General features: G+C 47.2%; 1 protein-coding gene across 3 annotated transcripts in view; it reads right to left on the minus strand.

Annotated features, from left to right (window-relative positions):
* RUFY1 (RUN and FYVE domain containing 1) overlaps nt 1–9,112 on the minus strand; it is a 57,365-nt gene extending 48,253 nt beyond the window's left edge. For all 3 annotated transcript variants that reach the window (XM_059695691.1, XM_059695692.1, XM_059695690.1), the window contains exons 1-2: nt 8,829–9,112; nt 73–246 (exon numbers count right to left, since the gene is read on the minus strand). In XM_059695691.1, the coding sequence (XP_059551674.1) occupies nt 73–246; nt 8,829–9,093 (439 nt within the window). In that variant the 5' untranslated portion in view covers nt 9,094–9,112. The remainder of the gene's footprint in view (nt 1–72; nt 247–8,828) is intronic.
* Between the last annotated feature and the right edge of the window lie 14,493 nt (nt 9,113–23,605).

Here is a 23,605-nt window from a genome sequence, read left to right on the forward strand (position 1 = left end):
GCTGTCATCCCGGCGCCAGAACAGCGTTCCGCACTGGTGAGCACATGCTGTGACCCGGGCGCCCAGGCTCACCTTTCAGCCCGTGTTTGAGGCAGTGCTCCATCACCACGAAAAACTGCTGCAAGGGGGCGTGGTCTGCATCCAGGCTGCGGCCCAGGCTCAGAGCGGACTGCAGCAAGACCTTGATGCTGAGCTTCATCATGTGCATCAGGTTGGCGCGCTCCTCCATCATCTGGCCCTTGGAAGCTGGGGGCAGAAGCAGGGACAGCTCTGTCCGTGGACTGCGTGTGCTGCGGGGCAACAATGGCCAGGCCAGCCGGGTGGGCGGCAGGCGGTCAGCGCGGGGTGCAAACGCGCGGATAACCGGTGCGCGGTCACCTGACCCCGGAGGTCACAGCCGCACCGGGACCGCCTGGCCCGGGGTCAGCCTGCAGAGGCGCGGCCTCTCCGGGTGGTTGGAGTTTGGCCTCCCCGCACGCAGCGCCCTATTTTCGGCGCCCCCGACAGGCGCAAACCGCAGGAAGCCCCGCCCCAAGCTGGGAACGTGCTCCGCCCGCGGACGTGCCTATTGGGCGAAGCCGCGAGGCCACGCCCACAGGCCGCCCGGGCGCCCGGTCGGGCGCGGGAGCCCCCTTGGCCCGGAGGGGGCTGGAGCCTGCTCCTCGGTGTGAGGGGCCATCCGAGTTGCTCCTGGGAAGCGCCTGCCACTCGGCTCTAGACTCACATTCAAAGTGTTGCCCACCTTTCGTCCACAATGAGTGGACCGTTATGAGTTTTGTTAACAAAACCCTGGAACTCAGCTGTCTTTCCACTTCAATGCCATTAACCTTGCCGCTTTGTTTTGAGGTTTAAAAATAAGGAGGCCCATGAACAGACCTGCTTCACAGGCACTTTTTCTTCTCCCATCCCCCAGAAGAGTGTCGGTTCACTCCCCGGCCTCTCCACGCACTGGCCTGGGTGCAGACAGCCCCACACAGCCCCACCCGCCACCTGGTGGTGGAGCCGCCTGTGATGATCAGGTCACCAACAGCAGGACGAGCTTTCAATCCCTCACTGCTTTATTGCACTTAGTTAACGAAACCTGTCTAGGGGGAGAGGGGGACACTTCTAGCCCTCTGCTGGGTGTCCTGAATTTAGAAAACTACCCCCCCCCCAATTATATGTAATTATTTTCTGCTAACCTCAATACTCTAGATGTGCCATTAACTCAATGGACATGTTTCATAAATTAAATGAGCCAAACGGTAGCTCCAAGTTTTTGATGAAAATGGCTTTGAAGTACACGTAAAATAAGTCTTTTGGTCAAAAAATATTGTATTGGCAAAGGTGTAATGAAATAATATTTAGATGGCCCCAACCATTTTGAGTGTTCTGGGTTAAACAAGATAACTAAGTACATAAAAGCATTACAAGCATAATTATCATTGGATAAGTCTTGGTAAAGCCTTTGCTGGAAAACTTCCCAGAGGTTGAGATATTTCTTTAATTATTTTTAAATTTTGAGAGAATCCTATGTGTTATATTTATACATTTGAAACTTTAATGAAATGGATAATGGGCAAAGGAAATAAAAATTATAAAACCTCTCTGCTTTATCGCACTTAGTTAAGGAAACCCGGTCTAGGGGGTGGGGGGAACACTTACAAGTTGTATCCTCTCTTGCAAGTCAGATGATTTTCATTTGCTTTGAAAAAAATTATTGACAGTAGATCAATGTGATTTGGAGCATATAACTTAGAAGTTCAAAGACTTGAGCAACACTGCTCTAACAAAACTGTCTATAATTCTTATTTATATGAACCAAGTTTCTCGGGGATTACATCCATAAAAACAAAAAATTTGGAATAAAATTGATGCTGAGTCCTATCACATTTTATCAGTAAATCATATATATTCATCTACAGATACATGCTCATGAAAAAAATCAATATCATTTAGCTCATTTTAACAGAGGCAACTGCGCCTGCCTACCTGGTGTGGCTCAGCTGTTAAGCATTCACCTATGAACCAAGAGGTCATGGTTCAATTCCCAGTCTGGGCACTTGTTTGGGTTGTGGGCTCCGTTCCCAGTAGGGGGTGTGCAGGAGGCAGCCAATCAATGATTCTCTCTTATCATTGATGTTTCTATCTCTCCCTTCCTCTCTGAAATCAATAAAAATGTATGTTTTTTAAATGAGAGGCAATTCCATGAAAAATATATGTATGATTACTTATAAAATTATATTTAAATTCCTTTTATCGACTTATTCATCACGAATACTTTTAATGGTACATTCCAAAAGAAAGGGTTTTTTTTTTATACACTTAGAGAGCTTTAGTCACAAGAAAAGTTTATTAAATTTTTATTTATATATTTTTGGCTGAGATATATGATATGATGACCAATAAAAAATTATAAAACATATGGAAGTGGAATGGGAATTCAAGTTCAAGGGGTAAAAGGGAAAAATGTAAAAATTTTAAATATTAAAAAACATGTTTATTTTTAAGATGAATGCTAGTGCTTATCAAATCATTAACGACATCACTCGACACACTTAAAAGTGATGTAACAGTTTTATTTCAAAAAGTCAATATTTATAATGAGCCAGAAAATATATTCTAAACTTTAAAATTATGATGAAGAACTTTATATGTCAACTTTAAAAGTTGGAGTTTCTTGCCCTGACTGGGTAGCTCAGTTGGTTACAGCATCATCCTGATACACCAAAGTTGTGGGTTCAATCCTGGGTCAGGGCATGTACAAGAAACAACCAATAAATAAATAAGTGGAACAACAAATCGATTTTTCCTCCCCCCCCCCCCCTTTCTCTCTCTCTAAAGTAATTTTTAAAAAGTTGAAGTTTCTTTAGGGCAGCGGTTCTCAACCTGTGGGTCGCGACCCCTTTGGCGGTCAAACGACCCTTTCACAGGGGCCGCCTAAGACCATCCTGCATATCAGATATTTACATTACGATTCATAACAGTAGCAACATTACAGTTATGAAGTAGCAACGAAAATAATTTTATGGTTGGGTCACAACATGAGGAACTGTATTTAAAGGGCCAGAAGGTTGAGAACCACTTCTTTAGGAGGTCATGTGAGCCAAAAATGTGGAGACTAGTGTTTTAGGTGGTCAGAGCTGGGGGTGGCAGCGGCTCCCATCACTGCTGCTGGGAATGGGGCCGTGCACTGCAGCCAACTCACCCACCCCTGGTTGGTGAGTCACCTATTCCCATTCATGCTCGACTTAGAATTATAGAAAATTCAAGCGGGAGGATCTTCAACCTGGTCTATCTCTCAATTTTACTAGGTTTGTGACCTTGGCCATGCTTTTCACATCTCTAAGATTCATTATTAATAATTCAACACAACATACAGAATGTCACAAAATTCTACACTTATGGGATTGCCAAATAAGTGGTCTGATCAGGGATTTCAACCTTGACCCTTTCAGAGGGGCGGGCCTTGACCTAAATGAGCACGGCAGAGAGGGGCTGAGCTTCAGACACTCTTGCTGGAAGAATGCTGTCAGTAGAGGTTTCAGAAACTGGGGTCCTGAATTTTTATGTAAAACCTGCTAATTGCCTAAAAACATTTTAAAAATGCTTTTATACCTTCAAGACAGAAAAAAAATACAAACCAGCAGCCACAAACAGCGCAAAGGGCTGCCAGTGTGTTGTAACATCTGGTAGAGAGTAAGAGAAGCATGCAAATTGTACCTTCGCCATGCCCCAAGCCATGCCCACCAGCCAATTAGAGCAACTATATGCAAATTAACCCAAGCAAGATGGTGGCCAGCAGCCACGGAGCTGAAGCAAGCAGGAGGCTTGGTTGCCCGAGATGTGGCCTCCACTAAAGGTAACAAAGTTTTAATTATAGAAGCTAAATAAATCCCAGAAACCTGCTTCCAGCCAGCCTCCACTGGGAGCTTGGGTGGCTGGGGGCCGTGGCCAGCCTGCAAACAGCCATCAGCCCCTAACCCAGGCTGGCCAGGCACCCCAGCAGGAACCCCCACCGCTAGGGGGCTTGGCAGCGTGAAAACAGCCATCAGCCCCTCACCCAGGCTGGCCACACCCTCAAGGGGTGAGGGTCCCTGCTGGTGGGCTTGACCAGCCTGCAAACAGCCCTCAGCCCCTCATCCAGGCTGGCCAGGCACCCCAGCAGGACCCCCCTCCCTGAAGGGGGTGTGGCCAACCTGAAAACGGTCCTCAGCCCCTCACCCAGGCTGGCCAGGGATCCCAGCGGGACCCCCACCCTGATCTGGGACACCCTTCAGGGCAAACCAGCCAGCCCCCACCCATGAACCAGGCATATAATAAAAGGGTAATATGCAAATTGACCCTAACAGCAGAACGACTGGGAATGACTGGTCGCTATGACACACACTGACCACCAGAGGGCAGACGCTCAATGCAGGAGCTGCCCCCTGGTGGTCAGTGCACTCCCACAGGGGGAGCTCTGCTCAGCCACAAGGCAGGCGGATGGCTGCCAGCACAGCAGTGATGGCGGGAGCCTCTCCCGCTAAGGATGTCTGACTGCAGCTTAGGCCTGGTTCCCTCTGGCCAGTGGACATCCCCTGAGGGCTGCCGGGCTGCCAGAGGGATGTCTGACTGCCAGTTTAGGCCCGATCCCCACAGGGAGCGGGCCTAAGCCAGCAGGTGGACATCTCCCAAGGGGTCCCAGACTGCGAGAGGGCACAGGCCTGGCTGAGGGACCCCCCTGAGTGCACAAATTTTTGTGCACCGGGCCTCTAGTATATATATAAAAGGCTAATATGCTAAGTGTCCAACTGTCCAACCAGTCGTTATGACATGCATTGACCACCAGGTGGCAGACACTTAACACAGGAGCTGCTAAACTGCAGTGACTTGGCAGCGGCGGTTCTCAGGTGACACACCCCGAAACCAGAGAGGAGGGAACCTGATCCTCGCAGGACCGCGTGATTCCACCTCTGGCCGTGGGTTATGTTGTTGCTGGGACACTGTCGGCCCCTAAGCTGGTTACTGCACACTTGTATTTGCGTTCCACACCCTGTACCACAGCAACTTTGCAGAGTGCCCTTTCGCACTCTGGGACCCCCTGGGGGATGTCAGAGAGCCAGTTTCAGCCCAATCCCCACAGGCCAGGCTGAGGGACCCCAAGTGCCAGAGGGTTCCTGCTCACTCCAGAGATGCCTTTCAAGCCACAGTTCCACCCCAGGTGCAGCCGGCCAAGGAGGGACAGCGGGAGGTTGGCTCCAGAGCATGTCCAGCCCATCTCACCCAGTCCCGCCCTCCCGGCCACCTTGTAATTAATTTCCTTTCAATATGCACGAATCCATGCACCGGGTCACTAGTCTCTATATATAAAAGGCTAATATACTAAGGCTAATATACTGAGTGTCCGACCGTTCACTATGACACGCACTGACCACCAGGGGGGAGACGCTCAATGCAGGAGCTTCCATGACACACACTGGCCGGCACCACAAACCAACACTCGGCTTCCCCTAAGTGGGACACAGGCCCGCCACCACCCCGGAGTGACACCCCACCAAATCGCAGTCAACGCTGCCAAGACCCCATGGCGCGAAATGCAGCCCACAGGCCAGCCCGGCCCGGAAATGGTCGCTGTGGGCTCTGGGTAATGACATCACGTAGCAATGCCTGCTTCCTCTCCCTAGTGACTAGCCTCCTTGGAGTTTCTGCAGCCCAGGAACACAGGAACACTTTACACTATAATCAAATGTCTGTGAAGCGTTTTCATGTGCCTCATCTCATTTGATCCTCACAGGAGTCCTGGAGTAGGTTGATAGGAGACTCAATGGAATCCTATTTTCTTTTCATTAGCCAGAAAACAGAGATTTAGAAAGCTTAGAAACTTGACCCGACTGAAAAGAAGAAATGGTGGACCTTGAAAATGACTTCAGGTTTTCTCACTGCGCAGAATACAGTCAAACACTGCTGCAGTTAAAATTTTTCCCATTGTTCTCCCTGCGTGATCTACAATAATGATCAGCTTTGTGTTGATATTTACTGCTGTGTTGCTGTCAATTACCCGAAAGAGAAGTTGGAGTGCTTCACTGGGCTGGAAAAAGTTTAGCTACATCAGAAAGCAGGTCTAGCCCTAACCGGTTTGGTTCAGTGGATAGAACGTCGGCCTGTGGACTGAAGGGTCCCAGGTTCGATTCCAGTCAAGGGAATGTACCTTGGTTGCGGGCACATCCCCAGTAGGGGGTGTGCAGGAGGCAGCTGATTGATGTTTCTCTCATATCGATGTTTCTAACTCTCTATCCCTCTCCCTTCCTCTCTGCAAAAAAATCAATAAAATAGCCCTAGCCGGTTCCACTCAGTGGATAGAGCGTCAGCCTGTGGACTGAAAAGTCCAGGGTTCGATTCCAGTCAAGGGCATGTACCTTGGTTGCAGGCACATCCCCAGTAGGGGGTGTGCAGGAGGTAGCTGATCGATGTTTCTCTCTCATCACTGATGTTGCCATCTCTCTCTCCCTCTCCCTTCTTCTCTGAAATCAATAAAAATATATTTTAAAAAAATCAATAAAATATATATTTTTTAAAAAGCAGGTCTATGCCGAAACCGGTTTGGCTCAGTGGATAGAGCGTCGGCCTGCGGACTGAAAGGTCCCAGGTTCGATTCCGGTCAAGGGCATGTACCTGGGTTGCGGGCACATCCCCGGTGGGGGATGTGCAGGAGGCGGCTGGTCGATGTTTCTCTCTCATCGATGTTTCTGACTCTCTATCTCTCTCCCTTCCTCTCTGTAAAAAATCAATAAAATATATTTTTTAAAAAGCAGGTCTAATTAAGCAAGTTTATTCTATATCTATAAAAGACTAAGTTGACTCGTGCATGTGTGATACATATGAAGCTCTTGTTGGCGCCAATCACATCTCTCATTGTTGATCGTGAATTTGGTTGACGCTTGTATCATAGAGAAAGGGCAAATAGCGATATTAAAATATTTCTTCTAATTAATTTCCTCTCAATGTGCATGAATTCGTGCACTGGGCCACTCATTTACTTATAAAATTAGAAGCCTCGAGGCATTGAGGTATCTGACTGAGAGCATGGTCTCGAGAGGCAGATGTCTTGGTTCCAGTACTGCCTCTGCCATGTCTAAGCAACCGGGTCAAGTTACTTCTCTTTCAGTTTGTCTCTTTGAAAAATGGGGAGAATAATGGTACCTATTATGTGGGGCTGGCTACTGGGCAGAGAGGAGGAAGTCAATCTCCCCTTCGTAGGGTCTAAGGCAGGGGTGGGCAAACTTTTTGACTCGAGAGCCACAATGGGTTCTTAAACTGGACCGGAGGGCCGGAACAAAAGCATGGATGGAGTGTTTGTGTGAACTAATATAAATTCAAAGTAAACATCATTACATAAAAGGGTACGGTCTTTTTTTTTTTTTAGTTTTATTCATTTCAAACGGGCTGGATCCGGCCCGCGGGCCGTAGTTTGCCCACGGCTGGTCTAAGGCATCACAACTTCCTGCAGGGGTACAGTCTGTATCTGGCTGGGGTGGTGTGAGGCCCCTGCCCAGATGCCTGCCTAGTGTGCTGTGGTGCTGCCAGCCTGACTGCCCTGCCCTGAGCCGCAGAAGGTGTGACCTCCAGCCCCCTCACCCCCACCCCAGCCCAGAGCCCCCTCACCCCCACCCCAGCCCCGCAGTGGTCAGGGAGTAGCGTCAGGGAGGGTAGAGACAAGCCCCAGGGCAGTCCTTAGTGGCCCGGGAGGTTGAGGCCCTGTCCCGAGGGGGCAGTGGAAGGTGGAACCACACAGGAGCCCACCTCCAGGCCCCGCTTCTCCACGTGCTCCCTTGTTCCACCGGACTTCACTTAAGAAACACAAACTCAGAGATATAATTACTGAGAATTTCAAGCATGGGGCACTGCTCAGAGGGCAGTCCTGGGTGACCACGCTAACCACAGCCTGCACTGGCTATCCACCAGGAAGCCAGGCCTGCTATTATGTAGTATTGTGAAGATAAAATTAATGTATGCAGAGATTTAAGATAAAGCCTGCCACTTAGGAAGCACAATATAAGTGTTGGCTATTATTCACCTACTATAAATGGAAAACAAGTACTTTTCAAATACAGTGTGGGGCAAAAGTAGGTTTACAGTTGCGAGTACACTAGTTTATTCTTGTATTATTTATTAATCGTTGTATTATTTTCTGTATGAACAACTGTAAGTTACTTTCCCCCAGCCCTGTAGGCACCTGTGTGCTGGGCCCTGACGAATTTTCTTTGCTTACTACACGCCAGGAACCGTCTCAGAGGCTCTCAGGACGGCCAGCCGGGGCGTGGGGTGCACCAACAGCAGGGGCTGCACGAGGCTGGCAAGCTCGCGGGAGCCAGAAATCCGGGGCGAACAGCTTTCTCATTACCTTCCAGAACTACTCTTCGTTGCCACAATCTCAAGTCCAATTTTAAACTTGACTCGGTTTCTCTTAACCACTGAGACGTCCACACTATTCCGGTGTCCGTGCTGCTTCTGCAGCACATTTCCGGAGGGTAGGACACAGTCTCGGCAAGTCCAAGGCGCACTAACACTTCGGGGAGCGGGAGGGAGTGAGCGCACGGGGGCGAGGGGGGGAGCGCACGGCGAGGAGGGTGCGGGGGGACGCTCGGGGGCGGAGGGGGCGCACGGGGACGGGGGGGCGGGAGGCGCACGGGGGCGTGGCGCACGGGGGCGTCCACACCCGCCCCCCAAGCCCACGTGCTCATCCGGGCGCGGCCACGGCGCAGAGAAAACAGGACTTGGCAGACGTGGGACCGCGCCCAGCCAGGCCCGCCGGCCCCGCCCCACCCACGGCCCACCCGTCGGAACCCGCAGCGCAACCACTGACGTACCTGCGCGCGCCGCGCCCTCCGCGCCGTCCGGCCCCTCGGCCGCGCGCAGCGCGCCCCCGAAGCTGGCCGACAGGTTGCCCGTGGCCCGGCGCGCCAGGGTCAGGATGGGCGCCGACCAGCCCTCCGCCGCCGCCCGCCGCCTCGCCGCGCTCGGCAGGTCCCCCGGGACTGGCAGCTGGCTCCTGTCCACCACCTCGAACTCTTCTCCGGGCTCCGGCCCCGGCCCCCCCTCCGCCGGGCCGCCGTCGCCCCTGCTGGCGGCCATCTTGGCCGCGTCACGTGAGCGCGTCATGTGGGCGCGTCACGTGGCGCGCGGTGGCGCCTCGGGCGGGCGTGAGGGTTGGCGCCCGGCCGCCCGCTCTCCCTGGGCCGCGTCTTGCTCCCTCCCTGCTCCCCTCCCGGCGGGCTGGGGCCCGTCATCACCGAGGCGGCGCCCACCTTCCCGCCGCGGGGCTGCGTGGGGCCGGGTGCGCGGGCTTCCCCCCCTCGGGGGCCCGCCCGGCCGGGAACGCAGTCCCCGGACTTGGTTTTCTTTGGGATGCTGGTTCCCCTTTATTTTCAGCTCCTATCTTCCTTTCTCTACTTCGTCATCCTTCTGCGGCAGCCTCAGGACAAGCCCTAGAAAGAGCCGGAAAGTGTTGTAATGTACCCCGCCAGTCACACAAGGACGCCTCAAGAAGTCGAGTTAAAGAGTCACTTTTATTGCAAATCCGGGACGTTGAGAGGCCATTTCCCAAATCTCATAGTGATAAGATGGCCGCAACACCAGACTTACATAGGCAAAGATCACACAGGCATTGATTACATCCCAGGGTTTGGAATGAGGAACCTGGTTCCCAAAAAGCCATTTACAGAAGCAGAATTGAGCATGTTAATTACAGTTTTGGGTCTGGATCACTGGGTTGGCAGGAACTCATTATCTGGAGCCATCGAGGCAATTTAGAGTAATTATGCGTCCTGGTTTTTGGGACCACTGAGTTGACAGGGAAACATTATCTGGAACCCTCAGGTCCTGGGATAATTGTGCTGTCCTGGTTCCCAGGTACAGAGGAGCTTGCTTTCTAAAACCAGTAAGATCACAGCCAATGGGGTATTCACATCACAATCAATAAGGCATTCAATCGAATGGGATGATTTAAACAATTCAGAAAATCGAAATAACTTCTCTATCATTAAGCCAAACAGCAGGGTTAGAGTTAAACTGTACTTTCTACCTGAGATGATTGCTACCATGCTTCAAAAGGACACAGAGAGGAGAGGCAAGGAACAGAATTTAAGAAAAAATTACATACAGCAAGTTGGCGGGGAAGAGCACACTGGTGGGCGGAATCTGGAGGTTCCGGTTCTGCTGTTAATTATCTAAGTGGGGCAATAACAGAACCTACCTCCTCATTAAAGACGGTTTTGCAGGAGGAGCGCCGGGCAGCCCTTCGCCGTTGTGATGACCGTCACCCACCAGGAGGCGTGGGCAGGGCGCTCTGCACGTGCAAGAAGTTAGACTATGTTGTCACTTGGAAAGGAAGAAAAGTTGACAAAATAGAATCCCAAATTTCATTCGCTTTTGACATTTCTTTTTTTGCAAAGTGCTGTGTGTGGCCTCATCAAACCAGAACTGTTTGGTCTGACTGCCAGAGTGCTTAAACTTTAAAATATTGATTGATCGATTGGTTGATTTTTTAGAGAGAGAAAAAGAGATTTGTTGTTCTACCTCCGTATGCACTCATTGGTCAGTTCTTGCATGTGCCCTGTCTGGGGGTCGATCCCACAACCCTGGTGTGCTCGGCCAGGCTCTAACCAACCGAGCTACCGGTCAGGGCCTTAAACTCAAATATTTTAAATTGTTGCAGATATTTAGAAATTAAGAGATTTTGCATAAAAATTTGGACTTTTTAAACTGATTTTTTCTTTTAAAATTGTAACTTATTTTTTTCTCAGCATTTATTCCCTTATACCAGTGATGGCGAACCTATGACACGCGTGTCAGAGGTGACATGCAAACTCATTTTTTTTGGTTGGTTTTTCTTTGTTAAATGGCATTTAAATATATAAAATAAATATCAAAAATATAAGTCTTTGTTTTACTATGGTTGCAAATATCAAAAAATTTTTATATGTGACACGGCACCAGAGTTAAGTTAGGGTTTTTCAAAATGCTGACATGCCAAGCTGGTACTAGTGTTGTGGGTTAGCTCAGCGAGATAGACCACCAACTCAGAATTTAAATTTAAGAGCCTTTATTAAGCTGGCCAGCTGACTACAGCATGTGCCTCACATAGGGAGAGCCTCACACTGCAGTCCAGACCGAGGGTACAGCAAAGCTTTTTATCTGCAACACTACAAAGTATTTCAAAAAAAAAAAAAGAAAAGAAAAGAAAAAGAAAAAACAAACTGCAAAGCGGTTCATTAGCCATTCCTGGTACTGGCAGGGTAAAAAGTTCACATAAAATTTACGAGCAGGGTCACACCTGGCTGGGTTTAATCATAACACATTGCTTTTCTAGCGAGATAATTAGCAATTTCTCTCTGCCATGGTCCCTGCCCTCAGCCCACTCAGTAATTCTTCTCTGCCAGGCCCCTGCACACTAGCCCCTTCGCTGGTTTTCAGGATCTGGCTGGTTCTGGTTCGGCTGGTTCCAGAAGGCCAGTGTTCAGAGTGGAGTGGAGTGAGTGGGAAATGGTGGGAGTGTTGGAGCTGTCACGTGGCTGAGGATTGGGATGGACAGGATGGCACTGAGTCTTGTCCAGCACCCATCAGGACTCCAGTGCCCCTGGACAGTCACATAAGTGAAACGCTTGTTTATAATGACCAGAGCTGGATCTAATTCCATTTTGCATAAAAATAGAAACTCTTTTTGGGGGGCAGGGGCGGGAACCGTTTTACCATTGTATCAGGCTGTGCTTGAGTAACAGCCCCAAATCTCCGGGGCGTAACATAACCAAAGTTGGTTTCTCATCGCCCTTCGCTGGAGGCCCTGGGCTTTGGAGGGTCCCTCGCTTGGAGCAGAGCTTCACATCAGCATTACCTGCCCTGGTACTTAAGCGACAGACTTCACTTACACGCATTCCACTGTCCAGAGCAAGTCACACGCCACCTCCAACTTCACGGGAGTTGGAAGGGTAAGTCCCACGAGTGCCTGGGAAAAGGAGAATTGTGAGTATTGTGAGCAGAACCATGAATGTAGCCCGAATTTTCCCAGAATGCAACTAAATTGCTTTGTTCAGAAACTGAGAGATATTAACCATTTCAGAACATCTCATCACCCACAACACTTGCTTTTGGTATTTGAGATGTTAAGACAGTGCCTGTGGTGTCACAATCATGGGGATTTTATATAAAGGTGCAAATGTCTGGTTACAGTATTTCTTTTAGTGGTAGTTGTACCTCATTTACATATTGAAATACATATTATAGACTTATTTCTCTTTTATATTACAGTTAGGACAGATTTTTCTTTTAATTTTTAAGACTTGTTAGGTTTATTATCTATGAATTTTATTTCATAATTGTAAATGGGGCATTATAAAATATGTATTCCTGGTTCCCGGAAGCCAGTCCATCCTTGCTGCTTGACACAGTCGCTGCAGGAAGAAACATATGCACAACATATGCTTCAAGGGACCTGGCATCTATGGCATACTGTTCTTAATATGTTTGCTCCCCTTCCTGGTGCTATGTGTTTTAACCAAGGTCACCTCTCCTAGAAATGTTGTTTCCCTAGGTAGGGATTTTTCCCTGAAGTTAGGGAGGGAATAAAACCCCTTAACTAAGTGCCAGGCGGGTAGTTAATCACTTTAACTACGAACAACCACGCTTAAGCTACATAATCTTTACTCCCTGGAATGGAGATAAGAAACGCCCTAACCTTTGGAATAGAAATTGATAGGATTAAAATGAACTGGTATAAATACAGGTGTAACAAGACAATAAAACACAGAACCTGGCTGGAGAACCTAGCCAGAGAACATGGCAAGAGAACCTGGACAGAACCTGGCTAGAGATCCTGGCTAGAGATCCTGGCTAGGCTGCCTATCAACTGAACACTGTCTCCATGTCATTACTTCTTCGCCGACTCTCTCCACACCTTTGGGAACCCCTGGACCTGCTGGGGCTGGACCCCAACACCTGGTAAGGTAGGTAATTGAGTGTGCTGATAATAATCTTAATTCTCCTGGCAACAAACATGGCAATTCTAATGAGGATGTGTGTGTTTTACTGTAGGTCCAAACAGTAACATTTAGAAGAAACTCTGACATATTTATGTTATTTTCTGTAATTTCTATATGCTTGAAATGTTCTATAATAAAAATTCCTCCCCCAAAAACATGTGGCCAAGCCTCCTTTCCTGAGCCCACCCCCAACATTTTTTTTTATACCATCTCCCTGTGTGGTTGTCCCCAGCCCTTTTCTCCTCTCTGCTTGGGTCCTGTTTCTTATGGGTTTCATTTGTTTGCTGCATTCTCCCGAGTGTGATTCCACCCTTAGCCTGTTGCCACTCTTGATTTTCTTCCCAATCTTTCGGTGCATTCTCACCACATTTAGATTTTGTCAAATGCTTTTTCTGTGTCTATTGATATAATCATGTGATTCTTGTCTTTCAATTTGTGTATGTGATGTATCATGTTTATTGATTTGTGAATATTGTACCATCCTAGCATCCCTGGAATAAATCCCACGTGGTCATGGTGTATGATCTTATAATATATTGCTGGATCCTATTTGCTAATATTTTCATCTATGTTCATCAGGGATATTGGCCTGTACTTCTCTTTCTTTGTAGTGTCTTTATCTGGTTTTGGAATTAGGATAATGCTGGCCTCATAAAGAGTTTGGAAGTGTTCCTTCTTTGATTTTTGAAATAGTTTGAGGAGTACAGGTGTTACTTCTTCTTTGAATGTTTGGTAAAACTTCCCTGTGAAGCCATCTACACCTGGGCTTTTGTTTGCTGGGAGTTTTTTCATTACTGTTTCTATTTCATCAGTTGTTATTGGCCTATTCAGGTTTTCTGATTCTTCCTGATTCAGTTTTGGGAAATTGTATTTTTCTAGGAATTTGTCCATTTCATCCACATTGTCCAGCTTGTTGTCAATAGTTATTCATAGTATTTTCTTACAATCCTTTGTATTTCTGTGGTGTCAGTTGTTACATCTCTGCTTTCGTTTCTGATTTTATTTGGGTCCTCTCTCTTTGCTTCTTGATGAGTCTGGCTAACGGTTCATCAATCTTGTTTATCTTTTCAAAGAACCAGCTCTAGGTTTCATTGATTTTTTTTTTTGTATTGTCTTTTTAGTCTCTATGTCATTTATTTCTGCTCTAATCTTTACTATTTCCTTCCTTCTACTTACACTGGGATTTTCCTTCCTTCTGTTTACACTGGGATTTTCTTGTTGTTCTCTTCTTAGTTCTTTAAATTGTAGGGTTAAATAGTTTATTACTGGTTTTTCTTTTTTTTTTTTATGTATGCCCGTAGTGCTATGAACTTTCCTCTCAGGACTGCTTTGGCTGTGTCCCAGAGATGTGGGGTTGTTGTGTGTTCATTTTCATTTGTTTCCAGGAAGTTTTTTAAAAATATATTTTATTGATTTTTTTTTACAGAGGAAGGGAGAGGGATAGAGAGTTAGAAACATCAATGAGAGAGAAACATCGATCAGCTGCCTCCTGCACACTCCCCACTGGGCATGTGCCCGCAACCAAGGCACATGCCCTTGACCGGAATCGAACCCAGGACCCCTGAGTCCGCAGGCTGATGCTCCCTCCACTAAGCCAAACCGGCCAGGCCTCTATGAAGTTTTTTATTTCTTTCTTGATATCATTGGTAACCCATTCATTGTTTAATAACTTGCTATTTAACCTCCATGTGTTTGAATATTTTGGGGTGTTTTTACTGTAGTTGATTTCTAATTTCATTCCACTGTGATCTGAGAAGATGCTTGATATGATTTCAATCTTCTTGAACTTGTAGAGACTTGTTTTGTGTCCTAACATGTGGTCTATCTTTGAGAATGACCCATGTGCACTTGAGAAGAATGTATATTCTGCTGCTTTGGGCTGAAATGTTCTATAAATGTCAATGAAATCCATCTGATCCAGTGTGTCCTTTAGAGTCACTGTTTCCTTGTAAATTTTTTTGTCTGGAAGATCTATCCAGTGAAGTCAGCGAGGTGTTAAAGTACCCTACTATGTATTGTTGTTGATCTCTCCGTTAAAGTCTTCTAGAAATTTTAAAAATATATTTAGGTGCTCCTAAGTTGAAAGTCTATTTTGCCAGATATGAGTATTGCTACTCCAGCTTTTTTTTTCTTTTCCCTTCACTCTCATCCTGTGTGTATCTTCTTGTTCTGAGGTAGGTCTTTGTAGACAGCATATAGTTGGGTCATTTTTTTTTTTTTGTATCCATTCAGCTACCCTATGTCTTTTGATTGAAACATTTAATCCATTTACATTTAGTTTTCTATTGATAGGTACTTGTTGATTGCCATTTTAATTCTGTATGGCTAGGTTTCTCTCTCTCTTTCGTCTTCTCATTACAGTCGTCCCTTTAGCATTTCTTGTAATGTTGGCTTGGTGGTGATGTACTCCTTTAGCCTTTTTTTTTTTTTTGGTCTGGGAAGCTCTTTGTTTGACCATCTATTTTGACTGATAGCCTTGCTTGGATATAGTAATCTTGTTTTCAGATCCTTGCTTTCCATTACCTTGAGTACTTCATGCCATTCCCTTCTGGCCTGTAGAGTTTCTTTTCTTCCTTTTAACATAATTTTACTTTTATTTTTGTAGGGGTTTTTTTGTGCGTGTGTGTGTGTGTGTGTGTGTGTGTGTGTGTGTGTGTGTGTGTTTCTTTTAATCCTCACCCAAGGATGTTTTTTCATTGAGTTTTTAGAGAGAGTGGAAGAGAGGGAAAGACAGAGAGAAACATTAATATGAGAGAAAAACACATCGATTAATTGCCTCCTGCACGAGCCCCAATCAGGGCCCAGGCCAGAGAGGAGCCTGCAACCGAGGTACATGCCCTTGACCACAATCAAACCCAGGACCCTTTGGTCCGCAGGCCAAAGCTCTATGCACTTAACCAAAGTGGCTAGGACTGGGTTAGAGTTTCTGATGAGAAATCAAGTGTCAGCTTTTTGGGAGCTCCTTTGTCGGTAACAGTTTTCTTTTCTTTTGCTGCCTTTAAGATTCTATTTGTCTTTAATTTTTGGCATTTTAATTATGATGTGTCTAGGCATGGGCCTGTTTGGTTCTTCTTGCTTGGGGCTTGTGCCTCCTGAACTTGTATGACTTTTTCCTTTACCAGGTTAGGGAAGTTTTCTGCCATTATTTCTTCAAACATGTTCTCTACCCCTGTCTCCCTTTCTGCCTCTTCTGGCACACCTGCTATTCTAATATTGTTACGTTTCACATTGTCCCACAGCTCCCTTAAGCTGTCGTCCTGTTTTTAATTGTTTTTTCTTTTTGGTTCTCTGATTGAGTGATTTTTTTCAATCCTGTCTTCTAATTCACTGATTCAATCCTCAGCTTCTTCTAATCTGCTGTGTATTCCTTCCAATGTGTTCTTTATTTGTGCTGTGTCATTCTTTATTTCTGTTTTCATAGTTATCATATCTTTTCTCATGCTGTTAAGCATCTTTACCATCATTACTCTGAACTCTGTTTCAGATAAATTTTTTATCTCTGCTTCATTTATCTCTTCTTCTGGAGAATTCTCTTGTTCTTTCATTTGGGTTTTTTTTTTTTTTTTTGGTCTCCTCATTTTGGCTGCCTTTTTGGGTTTGTGACTATGTATTAGGTAGATCTGCTATGCCTCTCAATCTCTAGTGCAGGACAGTGTCAAACACTGTTTCTGACTAATTAGATTGAGCAAAGACTCAAAGCCTCAAGAGATCACCTCTGCTTACAGACTGATAGGATTCCATCTTGAATAGCCCTTAGGCCAGCGGTTCTCAATCTGTGGGTCGCGACCCCTTTGGCAGTCAAACCATCCTGCATATCAGATATTTTACATTACGATTCATAACAGTAGCAACATTACAGTTATGAAGTAGCAACGAAAATAATTTTATGGTTGGGTCACAACATGAGGAACTGTATTTAAAGGGCCAGAAGGTTGAGAACCACTGCCTTAGGTAATTGTGCCTGGTGTGAGAGCTTTTTTCAGCAGGGTGGGGCAGTTGCTTCTGCCTGGAGGCTAATTATTATTTTTAGTCTCTTAAGTGGCCTCAGGGTAAGGTGTTTTCCCCCCCAGACAAAGCCACCTGTATAACAAATGTCTGTGTGGGAAAGATATCCTCAGCTGTGTGAGGAAATGACTCAGCACAGGAAACGGGTGTCTGCCTTCTGAGCTCTATTCCCAGAGCCCCCAATCCTGGCTTCTGCTCACACAGCTCCAGTCCACTCTTCCCCCCCTCTGCTGGAGCACAAGGTGGGTGGCTCCACGGGGAATTTTGTGCCTGAATTTCTAGCTGCCGCTCCCTGGCAAACAGCAACCCTGCTGCTTTTCACAACCAGGTGTTTTGTGGGTACCCTTCTCAGTTCTGGTGCTCTTTGCTGGAGAGCCCAGCTTGGGGATTAGATCCCAGAGTTCTCAGTGGCTCCCCCCATAGCTGAGATATCTCTTCAGAACTTCAGTTGCTGTCTGTGGGCACCCCACCATCCCTTTCACACCTCCATCCTTCCTACTAATCTTCATGTGGTCTCCACTTTTGGTTCTCCGGTATCGTGGTTCTCTCCAGTGAGTCCTCCATTGATTATTCAGGAAGTTTTTCTGTATTTTAGTTGTAATTCCAGTTCGTTCTTGGGAGCATGCCTGTGCAGCATCCACTTACTCTGCCATCATTTTTCCCAGTTCTCACCACAGTTAGAACCTGTCTGTCAAGTCTGGCCCTGTCCTTCTAGCCCTAGTGCCACATGGACTCTCACCTGGGTTCTGTAGTCACCCTTCAGCACGTCTCCTTGTGTCTTGGTTCTGTAGTCGCCCTTCAGCACGTCTCCTTGTGTCTTGGTTCTGTAGTCGCCCTTCAGCACGTCTCCTTGTGTCTTGGTTCTGTAGTCGCCCTTCAGCACGTCTCCTTGTGTCTTGGGGCTTTACTTGCTCTGTTCTGTTCTCGACGCCTCAGCCCTTGGCCTTCCTCAGGCTCAGGGCTGACCCTCTTATCTTCCAGCTTACAAACCTCCCTTGCTTCCCCTGCAGAGGAGGCTTTGTCTTGTCGATGTGCTGCAGATGCAGGTTGCTCCCCGTGTCCTCAGTGAGGCCTGGAGATGGAGTTGTGCAGCACCCTAAGCTGGTTTGCCGATTTGCCTGAGCCCAAAGTGTTGAGTGTCTCCTTCCCACGTCCCGCGTGGATCAGGGTTCAGGACCTGGAAGCGGGGCCGCACACAAATGAGAGAGAAAAGACACGAGGTAATTGGAAATACTGGGGGGCCAGGTGGGCAAGTCCAACTCAAGGGGAAGGACCTCCACTGGTGCTCAGGCCGTGCCAACCTTTTATTGGTCTGGGATACACCCATAGCATAGCCCTTAGGCAGGCGACCCCCCAGCAATAGGCAGACTAGCCCATCGGCAAGGATTTACATAATAATAAATGGGGGAGTTGCTTCAGCTACCACTGTCTGGACAAACAGAGGTGGCGCCTAGCTCCAACCTTTGCTAGGGCTTCAAAGGCACCCAGCCTTGAGGGGGGGGGTTCTCTGTCTACATTTATCAGCTAGTGAAAACAATAGGTGGTCTTCCACACCAAAAGCAATTCCCAAAGAGATGGATCCTCCTGGCCTCATTGGGTCCGTTGGTTCCATGAGTTAGCTCATCAGCTGAGAGTGCCTGGGGCTTCACTAATTTTATCTCACATGTACAAAGTATACATTTTGGTTGGCATAGTCTAGGAGATCTTTACTGTCTGGACACAGTTGGTACCCTGGTGCAAACTGTTGGCTATGAGCATTGTCCCTTAGACCCTCTGTGGTGATGGAATATTGTAGGCTTGTGCTGGACTGTATGAGCACTTGCAGTGTGGGTCATGAGATTGATAAAGGGAATGCTTACTGTAATTAAATTAAAATAGCCCTATGTGGCCAATGGCTATTGTACCGGACAGCACAGGTGTAGCTCTCACTTTGAGGTTACAGGGAACACAGGGAATAAAGGAAGGAGTGAAGCAACACCTGTAGTGAAAGCAAGATGCTTCCAGAAGGGGCAGCGTCCCCTGGACCTCGCTGAAGAGGCCACCCGGTAAGACCAGAATTGCCTGCGGGAAAAGACTGGTTTATGCCAGTTGGAGAAATTTAAATATGGACTGGATGTTAGACATGGAATTATTGTTAATTTTGTTAAGTCTGATAATGGAACCCACAATCTGGGTAGGTGCCCTGAAGGGGAACTGAACCTGCAACCTTTTAGTGTACAGGATGATGCTCCAACTGAGCCACACCAGCCAGAATGGCTTCATATTATTTCTCAAGGCCTCTTCAATCCTTTAATAGACAAATAATACCATTTTTTAATAGTTATATTTCTGTTTCTATTGCATCTCTTTGGATTTAGCTAGTGCTCAAGCTAATTGGCCAAAGTGGTGAAGTAATTAATTATCCCATTCACCATGCTATTCATCCTTAGGATACTTTCATGGGATGTCTTGTAGGGAAACACAAGCCATTTTACGGTATTATTACTCACTCTGTACTTTGAGCCTATCTAAACTTACTCTTTACTTTTATTTATTTTTAAATATTTTTTTTATTGATTTCAGAGAGGAAGGGGGAGGGAAAGAGATAGAAACATCAATGATGACAGAGAATCATTGCTTGGCTGCCTCCTGCACACCCCCACAACTGGGCATATGTCCTTGACTGGAATCAAACCCAGGACCCTTCAGTCCACAGGCCGATGCTCTATCCACTAAGCCAAACCAGCGAGGGTTTTATTTTATTTTTAATATATTTTTATGGATTTCAGAGAGCAAGGGATATGGAGAGAGAGATAGAAACATCAATGAAGAGAGAGAATCATTGGTTGAGCTTACTCTACTTTTAATGCACGTTATAAATTCACTAGAGGCCCAGCACACAATTAAATCGTGCACGTGTAGGGTCCCCTAGGCCTAACCTGCCATCAGGGCCATGTCGGCCGCCCCGCGAAGCCTCACACACACCATGGATGCTACCGGCAGCCCGTGACACTCCTCAGACGCTGCCGGCGCCCCATGCTCCAGAAGTCCCGCTCACCAAGGCTGCTGCGGGACCTGTCAATGCACCTCCTGGTGAGTCCGGTAGTTGGTCATGATGCCTTTTGCGATCTAGATTATTTTTTTCAACCATTGTTTTGAAGCTTCTATTGGATCATCAGCATTTACTTTCTTTTCTGCCGACCTCACATGTCTGGCTTTGTGTGGGAATGGAGTGGCACCTGAGCATCACTTTCATTTACTGATGAAATCTTGCATCCCATGCAAGGTTTACAGTTTCACTGTATAATTTATTTGCACCGTAGACACCTGAGTGGCTGTTGGTGCAGTACATGGGGAATGGCACTTTGGGGTTCAGCAGGAAGTGAACTTTGAGTAGGTACCAATTTTATGAGTGGTGATAGATTTTACAAGGGGTGATACTAATATATTCTTTAGTGAATATTTCAACATCAGGAAGAGTTTTGCTTCTCTAAATGGCCTTGTGTCTGAGGAACTTCGATAAAATATCTGCGGATGAGGATGCCACCTATTTTGAGTTTAGAACTTAGAGCTTGTGGTGGTGGCTGTAACTGAATGGGATGCAGGTGTAGTTGTTGAGATGGCATCGAAGTCTAGCAATTTAAAGGGTGATCAACTATAAGGAAAACTTTCTCTACTCACCACACTTCTGACACTAATTGTCCAGAGTGGGTGCGGACCCCATAAGATTGCCCCTAATCACACCCTACATCAGAGGCTCATTGCTAGTCTGGGCCTCAGGTACTTCTGCCCAACTGCTATGAATAGGCGATTCCCATGACCCTCTTCTTGGGTTTGATAATTTGCTAGAATGATCCCATAACTCAGAAAAGCGCTTCACTTACTATAATCGTTTATTATACAGAATACAACCGAGGAACAGCCAAATGGAAGTAATGCGTGGGGCAAGGGATGCGGAGCTTCCATGCCCTTTCTGGGCACACTTCCTGTAACTGAACAACCAAGGGGTCCAGGCTGCCTGTCACTACTTTAGCCAATGAAGCAGAGACAGGGTTGCATCATATATGAGTGTTTATTCCAATAATGCTGGCAGCAGGGAGAGCAGCAGGTCATCCACAAAAATCTGCTCTGCCTCTCCCCAGAAGCCAGCTGCTTATATTGGGTAGAAGGACAAAAATTACATGGGAAAGTAGGAATCAGAGGTATGGGAAAGTGGGCATGGGATTACATAGAAAGTAGGAATCAGAGGTATGGGAAAGTGGGCACGGGATAGTCATTACAAGTCATGTGGGCTGGGGGGGTGGGGGAGCGGAGCATCACAGAGGGCAGGCGCCTCCAGATGCCCCAGGACCAGATTACAGGTAATAGGGGCTGGGATTATAAAGAGCAGGTGCCTCTGGGACTAGATTGTCTCAGCTACGAGGTTGTAAATCTGTCCATAATGGTAGGCGGTTCTCGGGACAGGAGGATGGACTACGTTCTGATGTTAGCTCCCATGTCCCAGGGCGTACAACTCCCAGCCAAGTGAAAATGCTCCTTCTAATCATAAAAGAACCATCATGGTTAACAGAGCATGATTAATATTCCTTATAATTAGTTTCCAATATTGTGTTTCTGCCCCTAACACACCCTCCCAGCACCTTGATGTATTCAGCAACCTGGAAGATCTCTGAACCCCAATGTTTTCATGGAGCTTCCATTACTTGGGTTTGATTGATGAAATCATTGGCCATGGGTGGTTGAACTCCATCTCCAGCCCCTCCCCCTCCCTGGAAGTCCTGTGGTGGGGATGAAAGTTCCAACCCTCTAATTACCTGGTTTTACTTCCTCTGGCAACCAGCCCTCACCCTCCAAAGCCACCTCATTAGCATAAACGCAGATATAGTTGAAAGGCACTTTTTAGAAACAACAGAAGACACACATATCTCCCCTATTACTCAGGAAAGCACAAGGGTTTTAAGAGCTCTGTGTCAGGAACCAGGAACAGAAACCAAATATTATTTCTTCTTCTGCTCCTTATTCTTCTTATTCTATACACAATTTATTTATTTATTTTTATTTCTTAAAGTATTACAAAGAGTATTACACATGTCTCCTTCCCCCACCCCCTTGGCATTCCCCTGGCCTCCCCCAACCCCCAGTGTCTTGTGTCCATTGGTTATTCTCATATGCATGCATACAAATCCTTCGGTTGATCTCCCACCCCCACAACCCTCCCCAGGGTTCCCACTGTAGTTTGACAGTCTGCTCAATGCTGCTCTGCCTCTGTACCCATTTTTGTTCATCAGTCTATAATGGTCCTTATTATCCATAAATGAGTGAGTTCATGTGGTATTTTTCTCAGCTTCCCAGGGGCCGTCTCAGTCTCAAAGGGGCCATCACAGCCTCACAGGGGCCGTCCCAGCCTCACAGGGGCCGTCTCAACCTCACAGGGGCCGTTTCAACCTCACCGGGGCCATTTCGACCTCACCAGGGCCGTCTCGACCTCACCAGGGCCTATACATGATTTCTTTTTTAATTTAAATCTTTATTGTTGATTGTATTACAGATGTCTCCCTTTTCCCTCCACTGCCCCCTTCCACCTGGTTCCCGTTGCACCCCAGGCCTTCACCACCCTATTGTCTGTGTCCACAGGTTATGCATATCTCTATATATAAAAGTCTAAGCGACCAGGTCGACTGGTAGCTGTGTTGTGCACTGGCCACCAGGGGGCAGATGCTCAACATAGGAGCTGCCCCCTGGTGGTCAGTGCACTCCCACAGCAGGAGCTCTGCTCAGCTGACCAACAGGTGCCAGACGCCAGACTCATGGCTGGCGAGCCCAGCTGTGGTGGCACAAGCCTCTCGTGCTCCTTATAACCCCCAGCCCCTATTACCTGTAATCTGGTCCTGGGGCACCTGGAGGCGCCTGCCCTCAGTGATACTCCACCCCCTCCTCCCAGCAGGCATTACTTGTAATGATTATCCCGTGCCCACTTTCCCATACCTCTGATTCCTACTTTCCCATGTAATCCTGTACCCACTTTTCCATACCTGTGATTCCTACTTTCCCATATAATTTTTGTCCTTCTACCCAATATAAGCAGCTGGCTTCTGGGGAGAGCAGAGCAGATTTTTGTGGATGAGCTGCTGCTCTCCCATACTGCCGGCATTATTGGAATAAATACTCATATACGATGCAACCCTGTCTCTGCTTCATTGGCTGAAGTAGTGACAGGCAGCCTGGACCCCTTGGTTGTTTAGTTACCAAGTGGCAGCAGCAGGCTAGTGGGGCAGGATGAGCTGGAGCGGCATGGCACCCGGCTCAGGCTCGGGCTCCTCCCTTCCCACCTACCGCTTCATGCACTACTACATCCCTCAGGGGATGTCGGACTGGCCAGCGGGGATCAAACTGAAACCCGCAGTTAGACATCCCCTGAGGGGTCCCAGATTGCGAGAAGGTGCAGGCTAGGCTGAGGGACCCCACCAGTGCACAAATCCGTGCACCAGGCCTCTAGTATGTATATAAGTACTTTGGTTAATCTCTTCCCACCCTCCCACCCCCCTTCCCTCTGAGAATCATCAGTCTGTTTCCATGTCCATGCCTCTAATTCTATTTTATTCACCAGTTTATTCTGCTCATTAGAC

Source organism: Myotis daubentonii, chromosome 5 (genome assembly GCF_963259705.1).
Source record: "Myotis daubentonii chromosome 5, mMyoDau2.1, whole genome shotgun sequence".
Lineage (NCBI taxonomy): Eukaryota > Metazoa > Chordata > Mammalia > Chiroptera > Vespertilionidae > Myotis > Myotis daubentonii.